At 41.4% G+C, this 26,854-nt stretch overlaps 2 protein-coding genes across 2 annotated transcripts in view; both read right to left on the bottom strand.

Annotated features, from left to right (window-relative positions):
- Positions 1-14,514, bottom strand: part of dgkza (diacylglycerol kinase, zeta a) — a 119,626-nt gene extending 105,112 nt beyond the window's left edge. The window contains exon 1 of the mRNA XM_081705886.1: positions 14,078-14,514. Coding sequence (XP_081562012.1) covers positions 14,078-14,313 — 236 coding nt within the window. The 5' untranslated portion in view covers positions 14,314-14,514. The remainder of the gene's footprint in view (positions 1-14,077) is intronic.
- A 4,811-nt stretch (positions 14,515-19,325) lies between these two features.
- creb3l1 (cAMP responsive element binding protein 3-like 1) overlaps positions 19,326-26,854 on the bottom strand; it is a 32,037-nt gene continuing 24,508 nt past the window's right edge. The window contains exons 9-12 of the mRNA XM_027023206.3: positions 24,691-24,790; positions 23,854-24,004; positions 22,437-22,668; positions 19,326-20,984 (exon numbers count right to left, since the gene is read on the bottom strand). Coding sequence (XP_026879007.1) covers positions 20,948-20,984; positions 22,437-22,668; positions 23,854-24,004; positions 24,691-24,790 — 520 coding nt within the window. The 3' untranslated portion in view covers positions 19,326-20,947. The remainder of the gene's footprint in view (positions 20,985-22,436; positions 22,669-23,853; positions 24,005-24,690; positions 24,791-26,854) is intronic.

Genomic DNA, 26,854 nt, shown 5'->3' with positions numbered 1-26,854 from the left:
ACACACGCGTGCACACACACATGCTTAAAGCTTATTTTCCATCACAAAATGGGGCAGACAGATTCAGTCACCAAACTGCTAAAACTCAGTAATGAGACTCACCAGAATGGACTGGTATTGAAGTGCCCTAGCAGGTATGCAGATCAATACTGCACCACACTGTGCCAAACAGAGGGGGAACCCAGACTACAACTACACACATTATTACTACTAAACTCCTACACAGTTAAACTGCTACACAATGGTCAATCAACGTGATATGCAATGAGCTCAAAATAGCATCAGCAGAATTATTTCGATAGCATTTTTTATAGAATTATCTTCTCCCATAGTGAGTAAGAATTTGACTTATAGCATCTCTATGAATGCTGAATTACCTCTGTGCATAGCACATCTGGTCAAATACACACCCACACACCCCCACCTCTGCCCATCACAGAGTGATACAGAGAGACAAAATCTCTGGAGACACTGTGCCACATGACAGGCTAGCCGCCAGATCTTTCCGTCTTCATGTGAAGGAGGAAATCTGATACAGATCTGTGAGGCAGAATGAGCCTGGTCTTCCAGAACCCCATCACAATCTCCTTAAGCCTAATCAGTCCTATGGAACTACAAAGACCGTAATTCATAACGCATGTGTGTCTAGTGGCTCTAATGTCATTAGCCTGCATCAATGAGCCACATGTGCTTCCACAAAGCAGCTGAGTCTGTGGCATCTGCACAGGTACAGATGTGATCAGCTATCCCCAACTGCCCACAGCAAACACCACTCACCATATGTCCGATACATACACTACAGCAGAAATGGAGACTAAAGTTTCCATTTATTATAAAACATATTATAAACTGAAGTTTATAATAAAGAAGATATACAAGTTCATTTTAAACATGATTAGAATCTCTTCAAGTAAATTACTTTTTCAGTACACAAGCTGATGCCCACTACATAGTTCCACTGTGTCAGGATGACACACTATTCACGGCCAGTTAGAACTTCACTCCACTCTGCTGTGCTCTTGTATGAACACCAAAAAAGTAAGAAACACAGGCCAGTCTTATTTTGCTACCAAAAAGAAAGGAAGTCATTGAAATTAAACTAATTTATGGTTAAAACAAATAACACTTTGATTGCCATTTGACTGACATTGTGGCATTTTTGGTATAAGCAATGTGATTCATTCAAGTCATTTAAAAGTTGAGTGAGGGTGAATGCAAGATCACAGTACTAATAAACAAAACTGATTTGGAAGGTATGACGCATTGCATCTAGTCAGTTCTATTCATCAGTTGCACAGGCACCCCCCGCACTACTACCTGGATCCCAGGACACTGGGGAGAGGACGAGGACTGCTGCCGGTGTCTTCACCGGAAGCCGAGGGGAACACCCCCAGGAATTTCTTGGGGGTGGCCTGAGGCTGTTGAACCTGGGCCAAGGAGGACCGAGGGGCACCACACCGACCAGAAAGAGGGTAGTTGGGTGGAGCAATCGGGATCTCCGGAGGGCAGAGCTGAAGCCCAAATCCCTTGCTAGCGAGACTGGAGGGGTCTGCCCAAAGCCCCGGAGGCAAACCGCCCCTGGGGCGCTCCTAGAGCGGCAGGCAAAAGGAGGACTGCTGGGGAGGGTGGCACGCCCGGAACCGGGGCGGACGTGCACCCCCGTGTGTCCGTCGAGGCCGCGAACACGTCAAGGCGCCAGCATGGACGGCGGGCGTCATGTCACTGCGCTGTATATGTTTGTGTGTAGGCACCATCTTTTGTTTGTTTATGCACCTCTTTTGTAGGTCCACAGGTGCAACGTCATTGGGGGCGTACCGGACTACCCTGAGAGAGGCAGGGAAGCTGCCTTTCTCACCCTCGCCGCGAGATCTCCCTTGCTGGCAGCATCTTGCCCGCCTGGTACCGGGTGGGCCCCCGGCTTGGCCATGCTGTGTGTTTCTATTTACGTATTTACACGCCGCCCGGAGGTTCACATTCTATGGAAGGGCGTGTCGGGAGCCGCGCCCCTTGGGAGGGGGTTCTGTCACGGAATGCTCTCCTCCCACGAGTCACGTGGTTTGGCCTGCCACATGAAGTGGGAGGATCTTTTGTTTGTAGCCACACCTGCACCTTGTCTTGTCTTTATGTATATAAACCCTTGTCCTTGTTTGCAGGGTATTGGTCAATGTACTCGTAGATGTTAACGTAGCGTGTTAATGTTAAATGTTCTTTTCGTAGTTGTTACATGTATCCGTGTTTATCGTGTTTGTTTAATGTTGACCATGTTGTGTTCATGTTTATCATTTGTAATATGCAAGTGCCACTCGTGTTTTGTGTCCATGCCAAGAGAGTCTGTGCGTCCTGCTCCACACCCTGCGGCACTCGGGCCAACACGTTACAGCTATGGACAACTGGTTAGCCATTACCACTTTGTCATTGTCCATCTTGAAATCCCACAGTATCTTAGCTCGCTATATCTCCACCACCTTCCAGGGGTGTATCCCACACCCTGCCTACTAGCATCTTGCATCCCGCTGTTCTCTGCCGGACTGTCTCGGGGGGCAACTTTGCATAACCTGCAGCTGGGGCCCTGCCTGGTGTGGTAGATCCCAGCCTATATTGATCTTATATTCTGCGCTTTTTCCTGTGCTGCCATGACTTGTGCCTCCATGCTATCTTTCAATCTTGCCTTTTCCAATCATTGGTAGGATTTTTCAATATCAGCCACTTCCACTTTTTGCCAGTGGTACATACTGTGCAGGGAATTATTCTTATATGATGGTTCCTACCCCTGCTCATACCATCCTCTTCGGGGTTCTTTATTACTTGGGGCCATCTTCCTGGTGTATTCCTGGATCTTTGATGTTTCATCCTGGATAGTGTCTCTGACACTCATGGGTCTTCGGACCCACTGCTTCTGCTTAGCATACAGTCTCAGAGTGCTGGATATGGGATGAAATCCGCCATGCATTGTGAGGAGTTTCTTTGTCTTGATGTCAGTGGCTTCTATCTCCTCCTTAGACCATCTTATTATGCCAGCTGGGTCTCTGATGACTGGTGGAGTGCAAGTGTTGATAGCCCAGATCTTGTTCTTCCCATTCAGCTGACTTCTCAGGACTTGCTTCACCAAATAGGTATTTGGCTATAGCTGCTTTTCTTGTGGTCTCTTCATGATTCCCATTTGCCTGTGGGATTCCAAGGTACTTGTAGCTGCCCTCAACATCTGCTGTGTTACCTTCTGTCAGTACCTTCTGGTCCCCTCTGTTCTAGCTACCTTGCCTATCCCTGTAACCATCCGACCACAATTATCCAGTCAGAATGACATTCCCATGTTGTTGCTCTATATTCTGCTGAGATGGATTAGTAAGTCAATGTCTTGTTCACTTGTAGTATACAGCATGATGTCATCCATGTAGAGGAGGTGGCTGATGGTTGCTCCATTCTGTAGCCGGTATCTGTAGCCACTCTTGGTGATGAATATATATGTATGTGTGTGGACGTGTGTGGGTGTGATTACTTGGGTGGGTGACAGGGATGGTTTTAAAAAATGCAGTATTGCATTAGAGAGCTCAGTGGATCACAAAGCTCTTACATCATTTGGCCTAATTCAGACCTGTGGATCACTCACACGTGTGCGTGCGTGCTCGCGCGCACACACACACACACACACTTACTTCCAGGCTATTACTGAAAAGTGGGAGAGAGTTCTCACAAGCAGCCCAGCTTGGGAGAAGGCGTAGGACATTAACCTTCACTCCTGCAGAGACTTGAAGCCAGTGTGCACACAGCCTCTGCTCTGGTGCCTATACAGTCCCTAGTTTTAAAGTGTCTGCAGATTCTAATACTGGAACAGCTTATAAAACATGGGAGAACCTCATCACCCCGCAGACCTGATCACCTACAAAGATCAGTGTGATTGTCAGTAATATGAGCACTGTGGAAGCCACTTTAACAAATGTGTATTACACATGCACCAACAGAAAATATTATCAATGCCTTTAAACACTGGTGGCAAACTCTACAGAAATGTCACAGCAGCCTAGCAATGCAAATTGACCTCCAAGTTATAAATGTTACTATACAAGAGTTTTCCTCACTGTGTATTTGAAAAGCACTCAACAAGGTATTTGTGTGTGGTGTGTACTGGAAATTTTTAAATGATCAAACCACAAGCTGTGCTGACAATAGAGACAGTTTGGCAGTTCCTGTTGAAAAGGAATCAGGTTTTACCTGAATTTAATTTGCAGCTCTTCAAATCCTTGCATGTTGTAAATACTGCATGAGATAAATAAAACTGCTTTTAATCCAACAAATATTTCAGGTCAATTGATGATTTGATTTTAGTAAAGTTAAATTGTTTATAGTTTACTATAATTATATAGACAAGAATTCAAGATACTATTCTCACATCCCCTTATTTTCAGATAATTAGGGTTTTAGTTTTTAAGAATAGTACTATGTTAGAACAGGGGTGTCCAAGTCCAGCTCTGAAGATGTTCCAAAGGTTCCATCAAATACATCTGACAACATTCATAACCTACTGAAGGCCTTAATTAACTGGAGCAAGTTTGCAAGACTGCGGTAGTATAGGATCTGTCCAGAGATTAATACCTCTGGGATAGAGTATACCCAGTGGATATGCAGGGCAAAAGATTCAACAAACAAACTCAATCAAAGCTTGGAAGCATGGGGTATTGCCAAGAGTTGCCTGGGAAAAGCGAGGTAATCAAATCCACACACTCTGCTGAAACTGTGGCTGCCTTTTAACCAACCTGTGCTGAAATTGTGGCTAGAGTTACACCAACCTGGCACACCCAGACAATCTAGAAAACAGAGCTGTCCGAGCTGTAGGCTCTCAGGATGGAGTCCAGCTGCATTCAGATTTGAAAATCCCCACACTGAAGAGTCCTGCAGAGACTCATGTCTCATTGTCCTGCGATCGGATGGAAGCCAGGCCAAACTAGAACAGTGTTACTGAAAAAGCCTGTATTTTAGAAGATCAGAAATGTAAAATCCAGTGTGTTACCAAAATTGGTTTTAGTACCAAACACAAAAGAAGGGCTTTTGGTACGTAGCATAAATTCTCAAAATTAGTGTAGTGTAGACAAACAGATCTCATGTCTGGTCATAGATTTCAGATGATGTTCAGAGTTCAGACCTGAGCTGAGATCGACTACTGAAGCTGCAGTGAAAAGCAGTCCAGATTCGGTCTGCAAAACTCTCACTTGGACTTAAAGGCACATTTCAAGTTTAGCATCTGGATGAACATTGCTTTTCCGAGCTAGAATCAGCAGATTCTTTGAACTGATGTGAACCAAAAGAAAGAAAACCAAATCTTCCATGTCATTTTGGACAGGACAAATTATGACAAATCTACATGAGAACGGGAAAAAAAAAGTTTCAGGATTTGATTATGAATGAAGATAAAATCCCACAGGTACTAGTCAGTTTCTTACAGTAATAAATCTGTATTCAGCCCAGCTTTTTGGCCCATAACAAGGTAACAAACTACCTTGCACCAACAAGCAAATGAATGCATCAGTTCGGAAGCAATTTATGTACAGTGCATTGCAAAACTAATCAGCCCCATTAAGAGTAACTAGATTTGTCTGGATTGCAAATCAAATGACACTTTGATATGTTGTGCTGTCAAACTGCATTAAAAAGACTGACCCTCAAAATTAATTGATTAAAAGCAATATTAGTTTTAGGAATACAAATATCCAGTTACAAAATTACTAACTCAGAACTAACTTAAAATTGGCCTCCAATTGTGAATCATTAAAAATGTTACTTTTTCTGGATAACAGACCTCAATAATTCACATACTACTGTGAATCTGAATGGATGACTAAAGAGCATGTAGGGACATTAAAGATAAAGTTAGACATGCACAAGACAGCAAAATCTACAAAATAATATCCATGTGTTTGCATTTTCCAGTGTGCACCACAGTAAGGAAATATAAGGTACATCATAGCACCCAGACAGTGCCTAGTCAAGGGCACCCCTCAAAGCTCAGCGTCAGATCAGTCAGGAAGAGAGGTCAACAGTCACTCTGAAGGAGCTCCAGAGTTCACTGGCGGAGACTGGAGTGAAGCTACAGACAGTAATATCAAGAGCTCTGTATACAACTGGCCTCTGTGGGAGCATGGATAGAAAGGAGCCATTACTGGAAGGGAAACAAAAAAAACAAACAAAAAAAAAATCAAAGAACGACTGGAGGTTGGAAGAAAGTGTCAGAGTGACCCAGAATGTGGGATAAATGTGGGATATGGTGTTGTGATCAGATGAGACAGAAATTGAGGCTTTTGGCGAAAATGTTGTGTGGTGCAAAACTAACACTGCCCATTCCTCAACAAACACCACCTGTGCAGTGAAGTGTGGGAGTGGCAGCACCATGCGGTGATGGAGTTCCTCAGCAGGGGCTGGGAATGCTGTTCAAACTGAAGGTAAGATGGATGGTGCAAAATATCAGAAGACATTGCAAATCTTCCAGCAAGACACTGGACCCAAACACATGTCCAAAGCAACAAAGGAGTGGTTGGACAGCAAAAAAGTGGATGTTCCACAGTGGCCAAGTCAAAATCTCAAACCAGTCAAAAAACTGTGGATCTATGGTTATATCCCTTTGGGTGCAATTGTGCAGGTTGTGTTTTCCTCCCCATTTGCTTCAGCTTCTTCAGCTCCGATCCTCTTTCCACTTTTGTTCTGGTTTTATCTGGTCTTCTTTTAAAGTCGATCCATGGGCCCGTCCGGGCGTGCCATCGTGTGATTCTGCATCTTCCTCGGACAATAAAAGGACCTCCACATGTGTCATTTAATCAGCCCTGAGCTTACTTGCCCTGTCTGCCGTTCACTGCCCCTGTATGCCGTTCACTGTTTGTGATTGCATTGGAGCTGCTTTGCTTGTCATTCATATCCTGAGATTGGTTTTCTCCACTAGCCAACCCAACATCACAGGTGGTGTTCCCCAATTACATTTTAATTCACAATACACCAGATAATTTATTCATTTTGTGTCTCTGTTTCTTTGCCTATTATTCTCCACATACCATTAACATTAGCCACTGCTACTGCAATTCTGTGTATGTTAAACCAACCACCAATACACCCATTACAGCTCAAAGTCTAGACTGGGTCGTAACACTGCTGGATAAATTGCAGTGAAACTCTGAAGGGAGTTAAATAAAAGTGAGAACTGGGATTTATTACTTTACCCAAAACAATGTACCTTCTGTTGGATCACATGAATGTTTAATTAATCCAAACACCCACATAGCACTCGTCAGGAACATCAGAGGTTAGGCAGGACACTCACAGCCCACAATCAAACGATCTGTGATGACTGCAGTATGAAAATGAAGCCTCTGCATTCTTTCCAATATCAGTATTTCAAAGACTGGATATTTAGAGTATGTATATAAAACTTCACACACATATATGCAAATATGCATAAACATTATAAACATGTATCATTTCTTCAAATTCTTTATTTTTAAAGATAAACTATGATACTTTTGATTAATGATTATAACATTGCTATTGTTAGCTGTTATTATTGTAGCCAGTGAACCTGATTGTAAAGACTGCTTACTTGAACCTGATTAATGAGATCATAATCCTCAGGTGTGGTCCCTGTATGTCTAGTGTACTGCCTGAGCAAAATGGTGCCACATATATAATGGTGCCTATATACACATGGTGCCGCATTTTAAGGAGCCTCTGCTCACACTGTTGCACCTCACATACATAACAAGTGGGAAGAAATTATTAGTTATTATTATTATTATTATTATTGATAATATTATTCCATGTAATGAGTAAAATTAATATCTACATATTTGTGATATGACTATTAAATGTGGCTTAGACAGTTACATGGAAAATTATATAATTTAGTTACAATCAAATTGTTTTGATGTTTAATTCTACAGTGCTGTAAACAGGCACAGCCTCTCATTCACTCCACATTGATCAAAGATGTTATGCAGAATCTTAAACTTGAAAAACTCAGATTCCCCCTGCAAGGTTGTACTGGGAAATTCTATAAGATTTGGCAACCTTTCATTGATCATATAAAGACTAGGCAATAAATATCTTCTTAATTCCGAGCTACTGAAACCGAGCTATGCCTGTTAAATGTTATCAGTAACTGCCATTTAAAGGTAATGTTGTGTACCTTTGTTAAAATGTACACTTTATACTGTGTTCATACTGCACTTTTTTGTGTATGTGTTTGTTACGTATGTTTGAGCACATTAATTCTGTATTGTTTTAGTATTTTGTATATTGTGTCCAGTTTGTTTCTTGTCGTAAATACCAATAAACAGATGCTTATAAAAAATTATTTTTTGACTTGCAAAAAAAATTCAATACCCAGTGGATACAAAGATTTTTTACAACAGTTGTTGTCACAAAGCAGACTGTGCATATGTGTGTATGTGTGTGGGTGTGTGCATGGAGGTGTTCATTTGTGTGGATGGGTGGGGTGGGGGTGGGTTTTGTGTTTGTGCAGTGTGTGTGTGTGTGTGTACACGTGCACCTGGAAGGCCATTAATTGCATAGAGCGGATACAAAGATACCAGATCACTCTTTATAGTCATTTCCTGAGCATGAGGAAGAATACTATTTGTGTGTGTGTGTGTGTGTGTGTGTGTGTGTGTGCGTGTGTGTGTGTGTGCATGTGTGTGTGTGTGCGTGTGTGTGTGTGTGTCTCATCACCAGCATCCATAAGGTAAAACCATCTGTGGAATTAGTTACAGCATATCCTCATTTTCAACTGCCAGGAAAGGTGCTCTGTCAAAGCATGTTTTATCTTTTTCAAAAAAAAGTTTGGCTCCAGGAAGACAAACATATTTTAAGTGATCTCTGAAGTAAGTCTGGCCCAGCAGGAAGCTTGGAATGGGATCTAGTTTCAGTTCTTAACAGGAACCTTTTTAACTTTCCCACTCCTCCATGCCATCATGAAAATATGCTGCCAGCAGTGTCCTTGGATGCCAAGGCAGGCCACCCAAGGTGACTCCATCAGGGTTGTACAAGCAATTCCGATTTCATATTCCCTCTGCCTAGTCCTTTGCGGGTACTTTCTTCAGGCCCAACAGAAGAAAACAAACCTGAAGTGGGCCGTTCTACAGTCAGGTGACTTTGATCACACTTACAATCCACAGCCATTGAACAGGTTGTGCATTTCCAGTGCTGGCAAACAGAAGCTCTACCACACTGCAATACTTGAGCTCAGAAAAAGATCAGAGCACCCATCTGCATCATTAGATCTGGTAAAAGGGAAAGTCTCAGCTGTGTACGATGGCACTGCCAGCGATGCTACTCTTAGTAAGAGTATGTGGGTCTAGATAGCACTGCCAGGATGGGAAGAAATGTCTGCTGGAGTCTCTCCCTTTCTGTAATGCAAGAGTTTGCCTGTCCTTGACAAAACCCCACACAGCAGCGAACAACGTAATAGTGAGCACTCCAAACACATGCCTGCACACATACGCTCATACACACCGTACAAAACATAACCGTATATACACTAGCTCTCCCAATGCAGAGGGCCCGCTGAAAGCAGCTACTCACTCAGATCAGCCAGCCTTTAACAACAGAGATGAGCCCCATAACCTCCATAGAAGTGAGACAGCTCAAGTCTCAGTCGTGCAATAGGCCATCCCTGGCTGGTTATGATGATGTGGGAAGGAAGGCCTCGTCCCTTTCGTCCCTGTGAATTAGTTACAGTGATGGACAAGAGGATCTACTCTCAGAAAATGGACTTTAGTGTGCGAGTGTCTGCCTGGAGTAGCAGCTGAATTCAGGAGTTCTGAAACTGTTTCAGTGCCACTATAGAATTATTTTTAAAATGCTGAAAAAGAATATCAGAGGCGTTTTTAAACTTTTACAGCATTCATTACTCATATTACATGCTTTCACCTTGAATTCTGGTAGATCTATTCTGAATGATTTTAACATTTGGATGGAACACACAAAATGGAACTAAATACACAGAAGCTAAAATAATCCATGTCATCTGTCATCTACATGAATCCATGTCATCTGTCATCTACATGAATCCATGTCATCTGTCATCTACATGAATCCATGTCATCTGTCATCTACAGAGTGATTACAGATGTGGAAGATGAAGAGTAGAGGGGCCTTTTCCAGCAGGTTTTGGTTTATTGTCCCATTCCTGTGGATTGGGTAACTCTGCTGATTAATGATTCAGCAATCAGACATGAGTCCACACTGGACAGCAGGCACCACACAGTCCAACAAGCAGGTCAGTTTTCCACAACTGCGAGAATCCCAAAGTACGATCATTGCATGTGTTTATGGGTGATGCTGTGTGCAGTTCACAGAGGCAGAAATCTCAATCCAGATTTATTCGGCTCATTTATCCAAAGCCGGTGGGCACAAACTCACGCAGGAAGAATGATGTCTGGAAGGCTTTCATGAATATTAACTCTTGTCTTGCTGACTAATGGAATCACTTTATCTGCTTTGACTGTTCAGTGTGAAATAACAACATAAGACTTGACCCCCACAACCCAAAAGCCAGTTCTCTAATATTTTTTTCATTACAATCTCTCAAATATTTTCATGAACACATAACTACCATGGTCTGTGCATACGTGAGGATTGCTACACTCTAATGCAGTACTACTAAATCCAACTAAATTCTTGTTCCTTTAGAACTCATTAGTGCAAGCCTCAGATGTGACAACACAGTGGCCAGTCACTAAAACTAACAGGATTAAGTATCAGGCCTCTAATGCATGACGACATGTAGTAAACCTCTCACATCTTACAAGACTGAGTAGTTTAACAGTAGTGCAGTGTGTGAATCTTTCTGGTACATAGCATCGCTAGTTTTAATCTCAGCTACACCACACTTCACACTGATGTGGGAGGCCACACCCCTGTCTGCCTTTCTCTGCTGTTCAACCAAGGATCGTTTAGAAAGGAACAATGGCTGTTTCTGCTCTTAACCACAAGAGTGTTTTACAGCCAGCATTCAGTCCCAGATGCACAGGAAATTAATCAGGGAGCGGGAGGTGATGTACAGGTTCAGAGAGCCACAGTTAATATTTAAACAGTATGCTCCACGCCTGTGCGTGTGTCACAAACTAGCATTATTCACTTTTGCCTGTGACTAATAGTTTAACAAGTCCGACTGATCAGAAAATTTGTGCGCTTCAAAGTGAGCTGCGGCTCAGAATATCTTTGACATGTCCTTGGGGAACAGGTTTGTGAGTGCCGTCGTTATTCAACAGCTGTGTTTGAGGGGACAAGTTTGGCCTATGAATAATAACAGGACATGAGTGGTGAGAATTAACATAAGATGAAGTGAAAGACCTGCAGGGGAAGTAGCACAGGCTGAATACTGAATAACGAATAGTGAATAACGAATAGTGTACACTGAGTAACAAACACTGAATAACAAATACTGACTCAGGCTACTGCCCTAACATTAGATTGTGCGCACTCATGCTATCTCTCACTGCATCACCACACAGTGAAACAGGCCACCAGGACGCATGTGCCATAACGCTTTAGAGAACACCACATTTAAGAGAACACCACGTTTTAGAATTTAACTTGTAATGAAACTTTTGCACTGATTTGTTTCTCATAATAATGCTACTATAGTTTAAACACCACTACAGCAGGGTGAGAAACATGTTCTGTGAGGGATACTTCAGTAAGCACCTCAGTACCTCAGTGTCTTTTCTATTCTTAGTTTTCTATCCAGCCATTTTAATGGCAGCAAAGTGTGTGTGTGTGTGTGTGTGTGTGTGTGTGTGTGTGTGTGTGTGTGTGTGTGTGTGTGTGTGTGTAAGATGGCTTGAAACACACTCTACAGTCCACACATATGACAGGTGAGAGTCTCACCTGTCTCTCTAAAGCACCCAGATGTTTCATGTGAGTAAGCACAAGCTGACATGCTGGGATCACTCTAACTCCCAATGTGGTTGTTAATGTCTGAGGTCTGCTAATTGATTCCCCCTACATGTTTAATTACCAGGCTGGACACAAATGCATTAGTGCACACAAGCTCCAGGTCTGCCAGAGCTTCCCTGCTTCTCCTGGGAGGCTCTCAACAGTAAGGGATCGATAAAGTGATGGAGAGATGGAGTGAGGGAGAGACCCTTTTTCACCCTCTTTTGACTTTTCCTAGAAGTCACTGTCCAAGTATCTGTCTCTGCCTAATTTCCTTCGCAACATACCCTCACTGTCACCACCCCGTTTCTCACCCTCCCTCTTTCTTTCTCTCTCGCCGACTCTGCTGCAGCAGCAGTGAATGAATCAGCAGGAAGTTTGACACCAGCACAGGGCATTGTGCTCCTGAATGCCCACCTGCTAGCATGTGCCAGGGTACCAGCCAACCCTGCTGGGGTGTGCCAGTCTTACTAGGCAGTTGAGATGTTGAGTGGGCACAGAGATACTGGCACCAAGTGTCAAACTTGGATTATTTACAAGGCAAAAAAAATTGATCACTTACTGCGTCCCTCATCCCTTTACATAACACCTACTCATAGCACGACACACTGTACATACGAGCATACACATGCAACCACTAAACACATGCAAATACTCAGATATTATATTCACATGAGCACATCATTAAATGCATGGATACTCAAATCACATCCATGTTCTCGGCTTTGAATACCAGTGCTAATCATCATTACATAATGTGCACATGTTCCATCACCAGCAAGTTATGGGAAAAACAAGCAAGGTAGAGAGATTTAGGGAGAAAAACAGTTCTGAATTAACAATCCTTGCATTGAGAAAAAGGTTATAAAATAATCCAGCATTTCCCTTTTTTACCTTGACATAAATCTGCCACTGTTTAAGAGAAAGTTAGTAGACAAATGTAAAACTTTTTTTTCTGTTATGCGTCATTACATATTGTTTGTTTCTTTCTTTGTGGGGGTGGAGAGTAGAGAGATAGGAGCAGTTTAATGACGGTCCATTCAAAAGATATAGTTTGTGTGTGTTTTCAGGAAGAAACTAAATTGGGTTTTCTTCGGAAAGACCAGGTATGACAGGACTACTCCCATTTATCAGTGAGATCGGTGTTTACTAAAGACAAACTCTCTCCGTACAGCTACATTGTCCATTGTCATCTGTGGATTAGTGCAACGTTAGGCTCCTTTATATTCTCAGTGAACATACATTCACGGGTTTCTGTGTACATACACAATTTGCTGCTCTACCACACGCAGTCTGCACTTAACCTGATGTCACCACAGTCACAGTGCTTAAAACATAACTGACAGTAAATTAGTCTATCCTTAATACCCAGACTTCCAAATAAATCATTACAAGTTTCACCATTTTAAAGGGTGTAGAACAGATGATCTTTGTTCTTTGTTTTGCATAGTTCAGTATAATGCATCAGCACACTTGAGCTTCTATAATAACCTTGTACCTTTGGCACGAGACCAGAAAACACAGGCACAAACAAGCTGCGTTTGTCAACCATGAACCACTGGGCATGAGAACACAGCACAGCTACAAACAAGCTGTGTCCTGACCTACATGACCCCATGTGCTGCCAGCAATATGTACCTCATAAGCACAGCAGCCCGCAGGGAAAGTGTCCCAACGTAAACACCCATGACTAAACTGACAGATTAGAAAAAAAAAAAAAAAACAGTGCTTCCTCCAGAGTGGCAACATTCTAGACAACCTGATCAGCTAAAACATTAGCACGGATGACAGCTGGAACGAAACGCCACACGGGTGTTACAAATACAGCGCCGATTGCTGCTCCGTAAGTTGTGGGCACACTTTTTTCCTCACGTTACTATTTAGCCACTATTCAAACCCTGCTTTGGCTCATTCCTTAGTTCAGCTACCATTACGCTAAAGTCTCACGTCATTACAGGTGTCCCAGCACACCTGAGATTGAGAGAGAGAGAGAGAGAGAGAGAGAGAGAGAGAGAGAAAGAAAGAAAGAAACACACACGGGAAGCTCGGACGTCGTTAGGATTAGTACATACCTGTTAACAGCATGGTGAAAAATGTTTTTGCCCTTGTTACCAGTTAGTTTGGCTTAACCTTTGGGCGACTACTGCCAGATCTTAGTACCTACCTGTAGGACACCTGCTTCCGGAGGGTGAGATGCAGGAACTCGCTTTCTAGTTGGGAAAGCTCTTCTTTCTGCCCCGACGGCGTCTCTGCCCCGCTCTTTGAAGCCGATCCCGCGGGATCTTCCGACAGGAACACGTCTTCTTCCTCAGCTACGTCCTCCAAAGTCGGGGACATGACAGCCGTAGTCCCCAAGTCTCTGGATAAACCGTCTCTGGCACCATCGGCCGCCTCTGCCATCTCAACTCTTCCACGAGCAAGAGTTGTTTTAGACAGAAAGTAGCACCGTGCTAATCAAGTGCTACAATATGACGAAATATTTAATTTCCGAGGAGGCGCGAGACTAAAGGAACATATATTTGATTTATTGTGACAGTTTTGTTAGTTCTTGTAATAACACGCGTTTGCATGTAAGCTGCTTGCTGCGTGGTAAACGACAGCGCTGCGACGCACGCACAGCTGCGAAGCACCCCGCCCGGCTGAAGACTCGTTAAAGACTCAGCCAATCACAAAGAAGAGTCGTCCAGGCTCCTCCCTCTCCTGGCGTACCCACCCACCTTAGCGCACTGGTAGGCGTTGGTAAATCTTATCAAATAAATAGGTCTCGTTAAATTAGCTAACATGACTTACATTTTTTGAGCTTCGCTATGGCGCGAGTATTTTAGTTTGCTCTAACCTAAAATGTATCTTGTCTGCAGCGGTTCTATGGCTCAGTGGTTCTACCGTGTTCTGCAAGTCTGCACATCGCCATGAGGTCTTTACTCTTCTTCCTTCTGTGTTTCATTGATAAGCGCTATGCCGAGTGTAGGTGAGTGTGAGTGGGACCTTGAAGCCTGCAGCGTGAGTGAGTTAGTGACTGAACTGCTTCTCCAGCGAAACATGTTTGACAAGTTTAGACATTAGAATAAACGTGCTTAGTTAACCTTCTCCGCTGAGACATTGGTGTAAACGTTTTTAGTAAAACTTCTATGTAGTTTCTGGATATGAGGATATCTCCTCCTTTTATTATTAAATGTCTTGTAAATTTGCCAATAAACTTCCTAGTCTTTATTCACCCTAGATCATTCTGGTTCCTGATTCTAACATTCACTTTGTCTTCACACAGGATACTCATTCCTCTATGATGTGTAAGATGGGTTTTATTGTGTAACCAGAGTACAAGATATACAACTGCAGCATAGATGTGTTTTATCCATAATGGGGTCAGAGAGAGAAACACATAAACAAGCAAACAGATTGCAAACACGCTCTGGCTATACCCTATATAACACACTGCAACACTAACACACTCTAACCTAACCTATATAACTCACTGTAATCCTACCCTATATAACTCACTGTAACCCTAACCTATATGACACATTCTAACCTACCCTATATTACACACTGTAACCCTAACCTATATGACACATTCTAACCTACCCTATATAACACACTGTAACCCTAACCTTTATGACACATTCTAACCTACCCTATATAACACACTGTAACCCTAACCTTTATGACACATTCTAACCTACCCTATATAACACACTGTAACCCTAACCTTTATGACACATTCTAACCTACCCTATATAACACACTGTAACCCTAACCTTTATGACACATTCTAACCTACCCTATATAACACACTGTAACCCTAACCTTTATGACACATTCTAACCTAAACTATATAACACGCGTTAACCTAACTTATGTACACACTCTGCCCTGACCTGTGTAATGCACTTTGGCCTGACCTAAATAACACTACATCCATTTAACACACAATCTGACCCAACCTATATAACACTATACACTAACACACACTCTGACCTAACCTATACAACACTATACATTTATTCATGCACATACTGACCTAACCTATATAATAATATGTTTTAATTCCTGCAAACCACACTTAGTCTCTTCTTTAAATTCAGTAAATCAACTGCAGATAAAACAATGGAATTTATTATTCACCAACACTGCATCTCTGGAAGTAAACTGTTTGTTTTTATTACTTTCATTTCAATATACACCAATGTTATAAATGCTGTACAAACACAATATGTAGTCCATCTGTTACCACACAATATTTGTAAAGTGCCCTTGACCCCCTTGATCACAGGAACATTGCTGGCTGGATTTGAATTAGGCAGTGGACCTTTCTTAAAATAGCAGTGACACACCACAATTAGCATGGTAGCATGGTAATGATGGTGTGAATTGGCATGGTAGAATGGTAAAGATAATGTGAATGAGTGTGGTAGAGTGGTAATGATGGTGTGAATTAGTGTGGTAGCATGGTAATGATAGTGTGAATTAAGATGATTTGACTGTATTAGACACATCAGTGTTGCTGGATGTTTTTATGCCTCTTTGTCACTGATGGTTTTAGAGTGACCTGCCATCCAGAAATATCCAGTCAGTGTGTGTGGCATTAAAATAGGGTTTACAGTTACAGTCTCTAACAAGGCAACAACTCATCTTACTATTATGAGTATGTAAAACACTTTAGAGTCTGACAGCATCCATGCACGTGCTGTTAGAAATGACTCTGGGTATGCTTAGACAATTCAATACGGCCATATATGCTAGTATTTGTATTTCAATATGGTCATATATGCCAGTTCTTGGAAAAAATACATGACTGACTCATGAGAGTGCCAAATCTGAGAGAGGAAAAAAAAGCAAAGCAAGTTTGAGATTTACATTACAAAAATATGTCTGACAGTGAACATTTTTAAGATTTTAAAACATTGTCACACCAAAGTCTACCATAGTTAGCTGGCTAACAAGGAAAGAGCTTTCAGGAGCAGTGCCGGGATGATGCATTTCAGTTTAACTGTGGTGAAAACTTCCATTACAAATGAATTTCAGTGTTGTCTGTTAACTGGTTAGCTAAGTTTTAATGATACATTCTAGGCATTAAAGATGTCATGCTTAGGTCAAAATAAAGGTTTGTAAATGTTTCAGATGCCTCGTGCTCCTATATAATATTCTGAAGTGAGCTCTGGCCATCTGCCATAATTTTATGGATGTTTTAAAACTTATTGAAGCTTCATGAATTATATTAATTCTTAGAAACCTAGGACATATTTTTCATGGTGGAGGATTAGAGTGATAAAGTTCTGACAGATTTAAATGGTACCAAGCATACAATCTTCTGTTCTGGAACAGTTGACAAAAAATAGTTATGACCATTAACCTCATAAATAAATAAATTGGTCCAATAATGTTAGTCGGTATACATCCACAGCAGTCATGCACAGACACACACAACAAGAACTATGAAGGTTTGGTGTGGGAGGTGGAGTGGCAGCTGTAGTCTGAGCCTCACTGATCCTTCCTTCCACCTCTCAGTGGGTTATATTTGTCTGTGTTCTGAGTGTGTGGAGGCTGAAATGCATTGATGCCAGTGTCTTTCGCTTTCACTGCTTTTTATCTAACAATCATCCTCTGAGGTCAGAGATATGGATTAAGTGTTTAAACACTCGGAGAGAGAGAGAAATTGGTGGGGGATGAAATTGTTCCTGTATAGCTTTAGCAATGCGAGCACTCATCATAACTTAAGAAGAATGATATTCTTTCTAGAATAAAAAATGTTCCGATGAAAAATTGAGAAAAGGGTGAGCTTGTACTGCGTTTGCATAAGATTGTGTTTCATTATTCACTGCAGGCACCTGATGTACCTGGCTTGAAGATAACTCAATCTCCTTTATACATACACACCGTCACACTTATATTATGGTCTTGAAGAGGTTTTTCCACTGAACTATGCATTACTGTAGCTATGTAGTGCTCTTCCTATAATTGTATTATAACCTCCATCTCAGGAATCCTAGGGGAATTTACTTGTCGCTTTCCTTTATTATACAGAAAGATTCATTTTGTGTCATAATTTTGTTATCATGTACATCAGCAAAATTCCCCCAAAGAATCAAATATTTTTAGTGATCGCAGATACAGTATGTCCTGACAAAGAGAATAGAACAGAGTAAAACAACACTGACCCAACCCAGCGAGTTTTCTTCTGACTAAGCAGACTAGGTAAAACCTCTCTGGCAGTCTAATGTTGAAACACTGTATGTGCAAATTTCTGCAGGACTTACACAGGACTTAAAGTTACTGTGCATCACACTCATGCTCGCTACAGGAAAAGGGGATAACTTTGTTCTAGCTCGATTGTGTGTTCTGTTGTAGATTTCTCAGTTTCTTGCCAGTGAGGCAGACCTGCTTCATGACTGCTGTTATGGAGCATGCAGTACTGACATCAGCCCTGACTGTAGCATTGCTCCTGGGCCCCAGAAGAGCTGGAGGAGATACTGTCAGAAGGATGCTTTTATTGGGCTCACCTTCGGGTGAACAGTAGAGCTTCTACGTGTGTGATGGACTGCCACTCAAACATCACTACTGCTGGGATAACTGCAGCTTCGTCTTTCCATCATTCAGCAGGAGCTGCCATGAATTCTGGCCACATCTGTATGCATCATTTGCTAGAATTCATGTTCCTTAATTTTGCAAACGATTATTATTATTGTTGTTGTTGTTATTGTATACTATAGCATGTTTCCTAATTCCTAATTAATTTTCCTAATTAGGCATTGCAACATAAGATTGAGAAACGCATACGGAGATGGTTTTGAACGCCAAAATATCTAGCCCTGATTGTGAAGGGCCAGTGTTAAGAATTTGTAATCAATTATGACTCCTAGTGGTGATACAGCGCTACTACCCTGGATGTAGCTCTGCTGTGGAAGGACTTCGTGCTGTAGGATCAGTGCCTTTTTCCAGTATAGATATGTTTGCAGGTAAGAGAGAAAGAATAACATGACGAAAACAACGGTTTGCTTCTGCAAATTTTTATATTTTGCTTCATTCTAACTCTACTATAATATCGATAGAAATAGAAAGAGAAGTCCAAGCACAGAAAGACATGCAGCAAGATATTAAAACAGTGGCATAGGACAACATAAGTTCCACCAACCCCCAAGGCGCATAGCGAATACCAAAATGCATCAGAAATATAAAAATACATCCTCCATATTTACAGCTACAATTGACAATATCATATGTACAAAAAGGAAAAAAAAAATGAAAATGCACAAGGACAGAGGCAGTACCATCAACAATTACATCTCATAAAATTACCTCCCAATATTCTAGACTTCTGCACTTAGTTCTAGAACATTCAGATGTCTAGAACCAGATTTAATTTATGTCTCAAGATTCAGGCCATGTGTACACTTCTAGTTCTACATTTTGAACAGTTACACAGGATGGAGCAGCCTAATGATAAAACACAGCCTGGATCATTAAGGAATCCAGGATTAGGGGAAAAAACCTGAACAGAATAAAGCCAAGGACAGAAGCATGGTGGTACTGTCCCATTACCATAAAACAAACAAACAAACCAAAAAAAAACAAAAAAACATATAAAGCATTTAAAGATGGAATTGTGAATCACACTGTACATGGATAACATGGTGTGTTGTTATTTTCAATTTCCAAGAATTGAAATATAAAGAATTCTCAGATGTATAGTGTGGCACTCACTGAATGTACCGAGCATGATCAGTATATCATCAGAATCAAACAGAGCAACTGTTCAACGTAGCTTTATATACAGTAAGATATGTTTTCCGTTTACATGACTACAGATTATTGTAACTTCCATGAAATCCAGTTTGTCTCATTTTATCTGGGGCAAATGTAAGTATATATCAAAAAGGAAAAACAAACCCAACAAACAAAAATTATTCAAATGGAGTTCTACACAGGTCTTGGCGTAGAACAGAGATTTCCAACTGTATGTACGTATTACAGCTGGTATTGTCCTGGTTTAAAGCCCCTATATACACAACTTTCTTTTCTTTATACAGAATAAAGATAACACAAAAACTGTTTAACAGTTGTGACAAAAAAAGATCATGTAAACTTTACATCATCCCTAGAAATTATAAAATAAAAATAACAATTCTTACCTTTGTTTTTTTGCGCATAAAATAAATATGCTCTTTTTGGAATGCTGACAATACTAGAATATATTATGGAAACTTTAAATTTAGTACAAATGCATCTACTTTAAAATAGTACAAAACAAAAATAAAACACCTTTATCAGTTCTCAGTAAGATTAAGCCAAAAGAAGAAAATAGTTAAGAAAATAGTGAATCTTAAATATGACTACATGGATAAAATAATTCTAAGGCACTTAAATCATTTAGGTTTCCTAGTGCAAAACCAGTGCAGTCCAGCTTTAACGCATTCGATAAACTATTTCTATGAAAGAGGAATACAAAGCTATTAAAACATATTAACAAATGCTAAACAATATTAAAACATAGTAATGCCCTGATTAGGCACCTGTGACTACACCAGTACTGGAAAACATTTTTAGCACAGATAACAGAGAGAAAAAGAAATCTTTGAGGAGGAAAAAAACCAGTTTGATTTTACAGTGGTGCGGTATTGGCTTCCTCCTGTCCTAATAAAAGAAGACAACAGAAGTCAATCACCCACCCACCCACCCAACCATCCACTCACTCAATCACCCACCCACCCACCCAACCATCCACTCACTCAATCACCCACCCAACCATTGACTCGCTCACCCAACCATTCATTCACTTATCCACTCACTCACTTTTATTGACTTATTCATTCACCAACAACCACTAATATGTCATGGGTTTTTCTCCTGCCTCTTCTTTCTTGTGTCTTTTCTGTGTGTCCATCCTCCATCAGAGGGTGTGGTAGAGATGTGAAGAGTGTGATTATGTGAAGATTTCAGAGGAGAAGAGTGGTAACACTAAGGGGCACCACTGGTCACATGGCCAGGGGTCAAAGGTCAGCGGAGGCCTGTGTGATGTAGGCAGCTCCGCTCAGAAGGGTTAGAATAATTCAGATGCTCCTTCAGGATCGCGTTCTCTATAAAGAAGAGAGTAAGACAGCATTAATGTCCCCAGTACCGCAGTAGTTCTACCCTGTGCTGTAGTAGTACTTCCCTGTTCAATATTACAGTACAAGGATGTAGCATAGTAAGATAGAAATACAACATATTTGTGAGTAATAACATATTTGTGGTGAAAGGAATTTACATTTTAATCGATTTTAAAGTTCTTTGAATTATAGCACTGAATAAATTTATTTTCTTCATATAAATGTCAATAAGATGGGTGAGACCCTTTTTTCTCACTAGTTACCAAATACACAGATAATAGGAATACTTTTTGAGTTTCATACCATCTCTCTAGAGAACAGTTTGCCTGTTAGCTATCTCTAATGATGAGGAAGCATGAGGAAGATTATAAAATAAACATCACATGATCACAAAATTTAGAAAGAATCTAATAAGATGATTGTCTTTTATGTGCAGAAAAGCAGACTAGTACCTGGGAAATGTGTTTACATTCAGTAAAAAAAAAATCAGATCCAGCCCAGATCAAATTAGCTCCATTAATTATACTGTAGACTATTAGAAACAGTAGAAATGTGGCTATGTCCAATGTTTCAGTGATACATTTCAGGTGGAAGGTAATTAACATAATAAGGAGAATAACCTCAAGAATTAGAAATAAAAGGGAGGCATTTTAGATTTTTTACTCTAAGTACATTCTCTGGAGGGATGAGAGTTTGAAGTTTCATTAAGGTTTCTGTGTCTGGTTCATCGCTGACTTGGATATACACTGAGAATTTATTGGTTGCCTCCTTAGCCTCCCAAACACTGGAGATCACATATCTTTTTTTTTTAAGCATTACTATTGGATCAAAATATCAGGTGGAAGCCATCAATTTCATACGTGTAAGCCTCATATTGGCTGTTTTCAAATTTTTAACTGTTTTAACTGGAAGCTGATACTAGGTTGTGAGTGTTGTAGTTATTTGATTGTTTGTTTCTAAAGATGGTTGTTAACATGTATTTAAACTACTGTGAATACATTTTTCTTTTAACTCTGATTTGGCAAAACTCCATTAGGCAAAAATGTGTTGGTTAGAATAAAGATTTGATTTTGAGTCTTTAGATTTAATCTCTCTAAAATATAAAGTGTGTCTAAAATATATATAAAAGAGAGTAATAAAAAGAGATCAATAATAAATCTTAATAAAATAATTCTCATCTGATCTGTACATTCATTCTATAATTGTAGAATCTTTTTCAGTGTGGCTTCCTCATATGCATTTTGTTCTTTTATGCAAGTTGATTTTGGAATAATTAGTTTAAAGAAAGTCATAATATATTGGCTCATTTGCTAAGACAAAATAACTGTAAGTTTACTAGAATTATTCACCTCTGCAGCTCTGTAACCTGCGTGTGCTTGTGTGTATGTGTGTGTGTGTGTGTGTTTGTGTGTGTGTACGCGCATGTAGGGTTTCATTCACCGTGTGTGGTAGTGTTGTTTCTGGTGGAGGAGGGAGCCAGCACTGGTGTTGTCAGTCTGGGTAGGGTTCAGGTATCCTCTGAGGGGGGTAGTGTGACCCTGCTCGTGGGTCTCTCTTAGGTCCTGTGTGTATCTGTGTGCTGGCCCCTCCTCCTTCTCCACACTCAGCACGCTCCTGTGGCTGGTCTCCAGCGGGGTGCCCTCTTCATAGAAGAGCAGACTGCGGGAACGGACTGCGCACAGACGCATACACCCACACACACATGCACGTGTGCATGCACACAAGTACGCACACACACACAAACACACACACACACACACACAGTAACATATTATTAACAGTTCTAATTCCTTTGTAAAGAGAATGACAAATTGAACTGTAGTACAGATTGATTGTACAACCTGCATTTACTATTTTATCATAGCTTCAATATGTAGAGCCCTCAAATACACACAGCACTATGAAGCACTTCAGGGAAATGTGCCTGTTGATCAAGCAGGGATGACTGTGGTGGTTCTAAGCCACAACCAGTTGCTCAAATCAGTTACAATTTAAGATGATGTATTAGTTTGCATGAGCTGTGACTTAACTTGATGTACTATGTTTTATTAATAGTTGTTCATGTGTGTGCAAGTCTCTGTCTTCTTATGAGAAACAGAATGCATTAACTCAGGGCTCAATGAGCTACAGTTACCATGGCAACCCAGCTCGCTCAGCCAATGGCAGCATCCATGGGGCCCTCCTTAAAATGGAAAAGGCTTTTAAATTTAAAGAGGTGAGACAGCGACAATGTTCAGAAGTGTGTGTCTTTGTGTGTGTGTGTGTGTGTGTGTGCATGCGTGTGTGTGTGTGTGTGTGTGTGTGTATGTGTGTGTGTGTGTGTGTGTGTGTGTGTCTGTGTGAGCTAGGTAGGCAAGAGAGAAAGCTGCAAGGTTTAAAAAAGGGGGCGGGAGGAATGATTTCATCTCTCATCCTGTGTGAGATCTCTAACACTAATCAAAGAGTGAGAACAGCACTGTTCTGCCAGGAAGTCCCAAGATCTCAGCAGTGGGTCCAGAGAGAGCGAGAAAGACACACAGAGAGAGAGAGAGAGAGAGAGAGAGAGAGAGAGAGAGAGAGAGAGTAATGAGGAAATATGTATATACTAGTATATACAAGTGAAGGAAGTGTTGCTCTAGACCTGCTGTTTGGAACTGCCTGGTTCATTGTCTATTGCTTAATCAATAAGCCATCTAATTAGTCTGCACCACTCCAACACCATCAAAGATGTTCTGTATAATGCGATATGTTGTGTATAATGTGACATGAGCCTTTATGTTCAAATAAAGACAATGTATCTTTAATCAGTCTGAGCTCATGCAACATTACACTTTTCATGTGACAGGGTCAAAGGTCAGGGGGCAACTGGGAGACATACCCTGGCTGGTGACGTAGAGGTCAGCCGCGGGAAGTGGGGTGGACTTCACCGTGTGTGAGGGTGAGGATGGTGAGGAGGAAGAGTACAGGGAGAGCTCAGGAAGGCAGGGAGCCAGAGAGCCCAAAACCAGCACAAAACACAGCGCCACCACCTGGCCAGGAGGAGGAACCACACACACACGGTGAGACCACCACTCCGCTGCGCAAGCTGGTCTAGAGTTAGTTTGAACTTACACACACACACACACACACACACACACACACACACACACACACACACACATACACACGCACACACTATATACACACACCAGTTTAATAGGTATCTATTAAACTGGGCGAGCTGGAAACTCAAGGTGTGGTCCAGCTGTAGTCCAGCTCCACATGGGCTCTCTCAACAGCACAGACACAGCATGCTAATTCTAGACAGCAAGCTAATTCAACACAGCACAGACACAGCATGCTAAATCTACAGAGCTGCTGGGAGGAGGGTAGGTTTTGTTGTTGTTGTTGTTGTTTTTGTTTTTGTTGTTGTAGGTGTTTGTTAAATACAGGCTTACTAGCCATTCTAGTCATATAAAATGTTCATTTAAGAGAAATACAAATGTGTTGTGTATAATTGTATGCAAGAGATTACTAATAGTGTGTGACAGAAAGACAGACGAGGACAGAAAGAAAAGAGGTGACAAAGACAGAGAGAGCGAAACAGAGAGAGAGAGAGAGAGATAGAGAGAGAGGGAGAGAGAGAGTGAAACAGAGAGAGAGAGAGAGAGAGAGAGAGAGAGAGAGAGAGAGAGAGAGAGAGAGAAACAGAGAGAGAGGGGGTGGGAGAACACACCATGAGGCAGGTACCGGTCTGTGTGGAAGCCATCTTGCAGTTGCGAGGTACTTTCCCACTAACTAGTGACTGAAGCTTCTGTAGCTGCTGCAGCAAAGACCTACAGAGAGACAACGAGAGTCAGGCCAAGCTGAGCAGTGCGCCCTGCACCTGGACACGTCTGGACGCGTCTGCACACGTCTGACTGCCGTTAATCCTCTGCACTGTGAATGTTCAACACCGTGTGATCAGTTGCAGTGGTAAAGACTGGTTTCTAGAGCCACAGAACAGAGGTCTTGTGAGGATAGTGCTGTTAGAAAAGCAGTGTATTACATAAGCCAAACTCTACATGTCAAATTCTCCTTTAACCTCAGACATTCATTCATTCATTCATCCATATGCCCACACATATACATCGTGGTCCTGCAGTAAGCACACCCTCCTCTACCTAGTTGATCAAAGATTTTTTGCAGATATAATCTCATTACACTCTTGTGAACACTACTACACTTTCTAGTGGACACTACTACAGTCTGTACACTACTATACTCTCTAGTGGACACTATTACACTCTAGTGGACACTACTACAGTCTGTACACTACTATACTCTCTAGTGGACACTACTACACTCTAGTGAACACTACTACTCTCTTTAGTGGACAATTCTACAGTCTCTAGTGGACACTACTACACTCTCTAGTGCAGACTACTCAACCACACTACTCACCACCAAAATATGACTTAAAGCTTTCCAACTGTTAAACACCATTTTATTGCTGAAAATCAACCCAGTTTATAGAGTCATATAAAATCTATTAAAAAATAAAATGTTTTCTACAATAGGAACATTTTTAAAACATTTATGGTGCATCAAAGTCTCTATGGTGAAGCATCAAAGCATCTATGGTGAAGTTTTTTTTCTTGTGCCATGAGGATGATATATTTTCTTTTGAGGAGGTCATTGTCTCATTTGAGGAGGTCGTACTCTAGTTTGAGGAGGCCGTGCTTTCATTTGGACAACTTGATCCTCTAAAGGTTTCTTTCTTATTCATATTTAGGAAGGTTTATTGTGCAAGGTATGCCTTGGACCTCTGTAAAACTGATTTAGGACAGAGGCAATAGTAGATTTGGATGTTCATGTCTATAGGAGGATGTCTGCTTCATTTTAAACTCCATCACAACAATAATGTTATTAATGCTGAAACAGACTTCATTAACTCATTTTAAAAAGCTGAGTAGCAGCACCATTACACTCTCTCTATCTCCCTCTTTTAAAAAGACACTTTAAAATGCTTTAACTGGCCTTTCTGGAGAAGGAACTTGCATTTGTATTTAGACTGTATTACAATATATTTGTATTGCAAAACTGGACACAAATAATGTGTAGTGTAATGGTGTAGTGGGACAATGGTGTAGTAACCAGTCCCTGCCACTGGAGGTCACCCAATTGTCTGCAGAGGCAAATCTCAATACTAAACAATGCATATCTCAGAGGTCTCTAGCCATCCATCTATCCATCATTCCATACACCCAAACACACGTCTATAAATTCAACCATCCATCAATCTGCCCATACATGCATTCTTTTTTTTAACTCATTGTTTTGATGTCTTATTCTCTACCTGGTTTATTCCCTCTCTTGGTTATTCCATCACTCACCCACTCAGTTTTCACTCCCACTGATTCTCCTGTTCACCACTTCTCTCTGTAACCCCCACTGAGATCTTTCCCACCACAGTAGTAGTAGTCCAGGGTCTAGACCCACGCACAATTCCCGAGAGTCGGCTCCCTGCACCATCAGCGGACCAGTACCCCCATGTGATCCATGGGCTCCAGAGAGCCAAGCCACTGTCTTCAGCTTCAAAGCAGACAATCACATGAGAGAGGAACCTCTCTAACCAGTGTGTAGATGCTGGATGAAGACCTTCTGTGACGCACAACACGACAGGGGACAAGGGACGCAGCAGTCACATCAACACATTCTGACTCCAAAAATAACTTTCTTCAGCCCTCAGAGCTTGAGCACTATTGAAGGCGTGTGATCCAAACCACCCACGCACTTACATTCATACACACACATCCACTACACACTCACACACCCAAACCTTCCCCCTGCTGCAGTTTCTTTGAACTTCAGTAGCTGAGTCAGAGGGATCTCCTCATATAAGCCAACACACACACACA

The sequence above is a fragment of the Electrophorus electricus genome, chromosome 23 (genome assembly GCF_041902795.1).
Source record: "Electrophorus electricus isolate QZ-2024a chromosome 23, ASM4190279v1, whole genome shotgun sequence".
Lineage (NCBI taxonomy): Eukaryota > Metazoa > Chordata > Actinopteri > Gymnotiformes > Gymnotidae > Electrophorus > Electrophorus electricus.
This window is presented reverse-complemented; position numbering and strand designations above follow the sequence as displayed.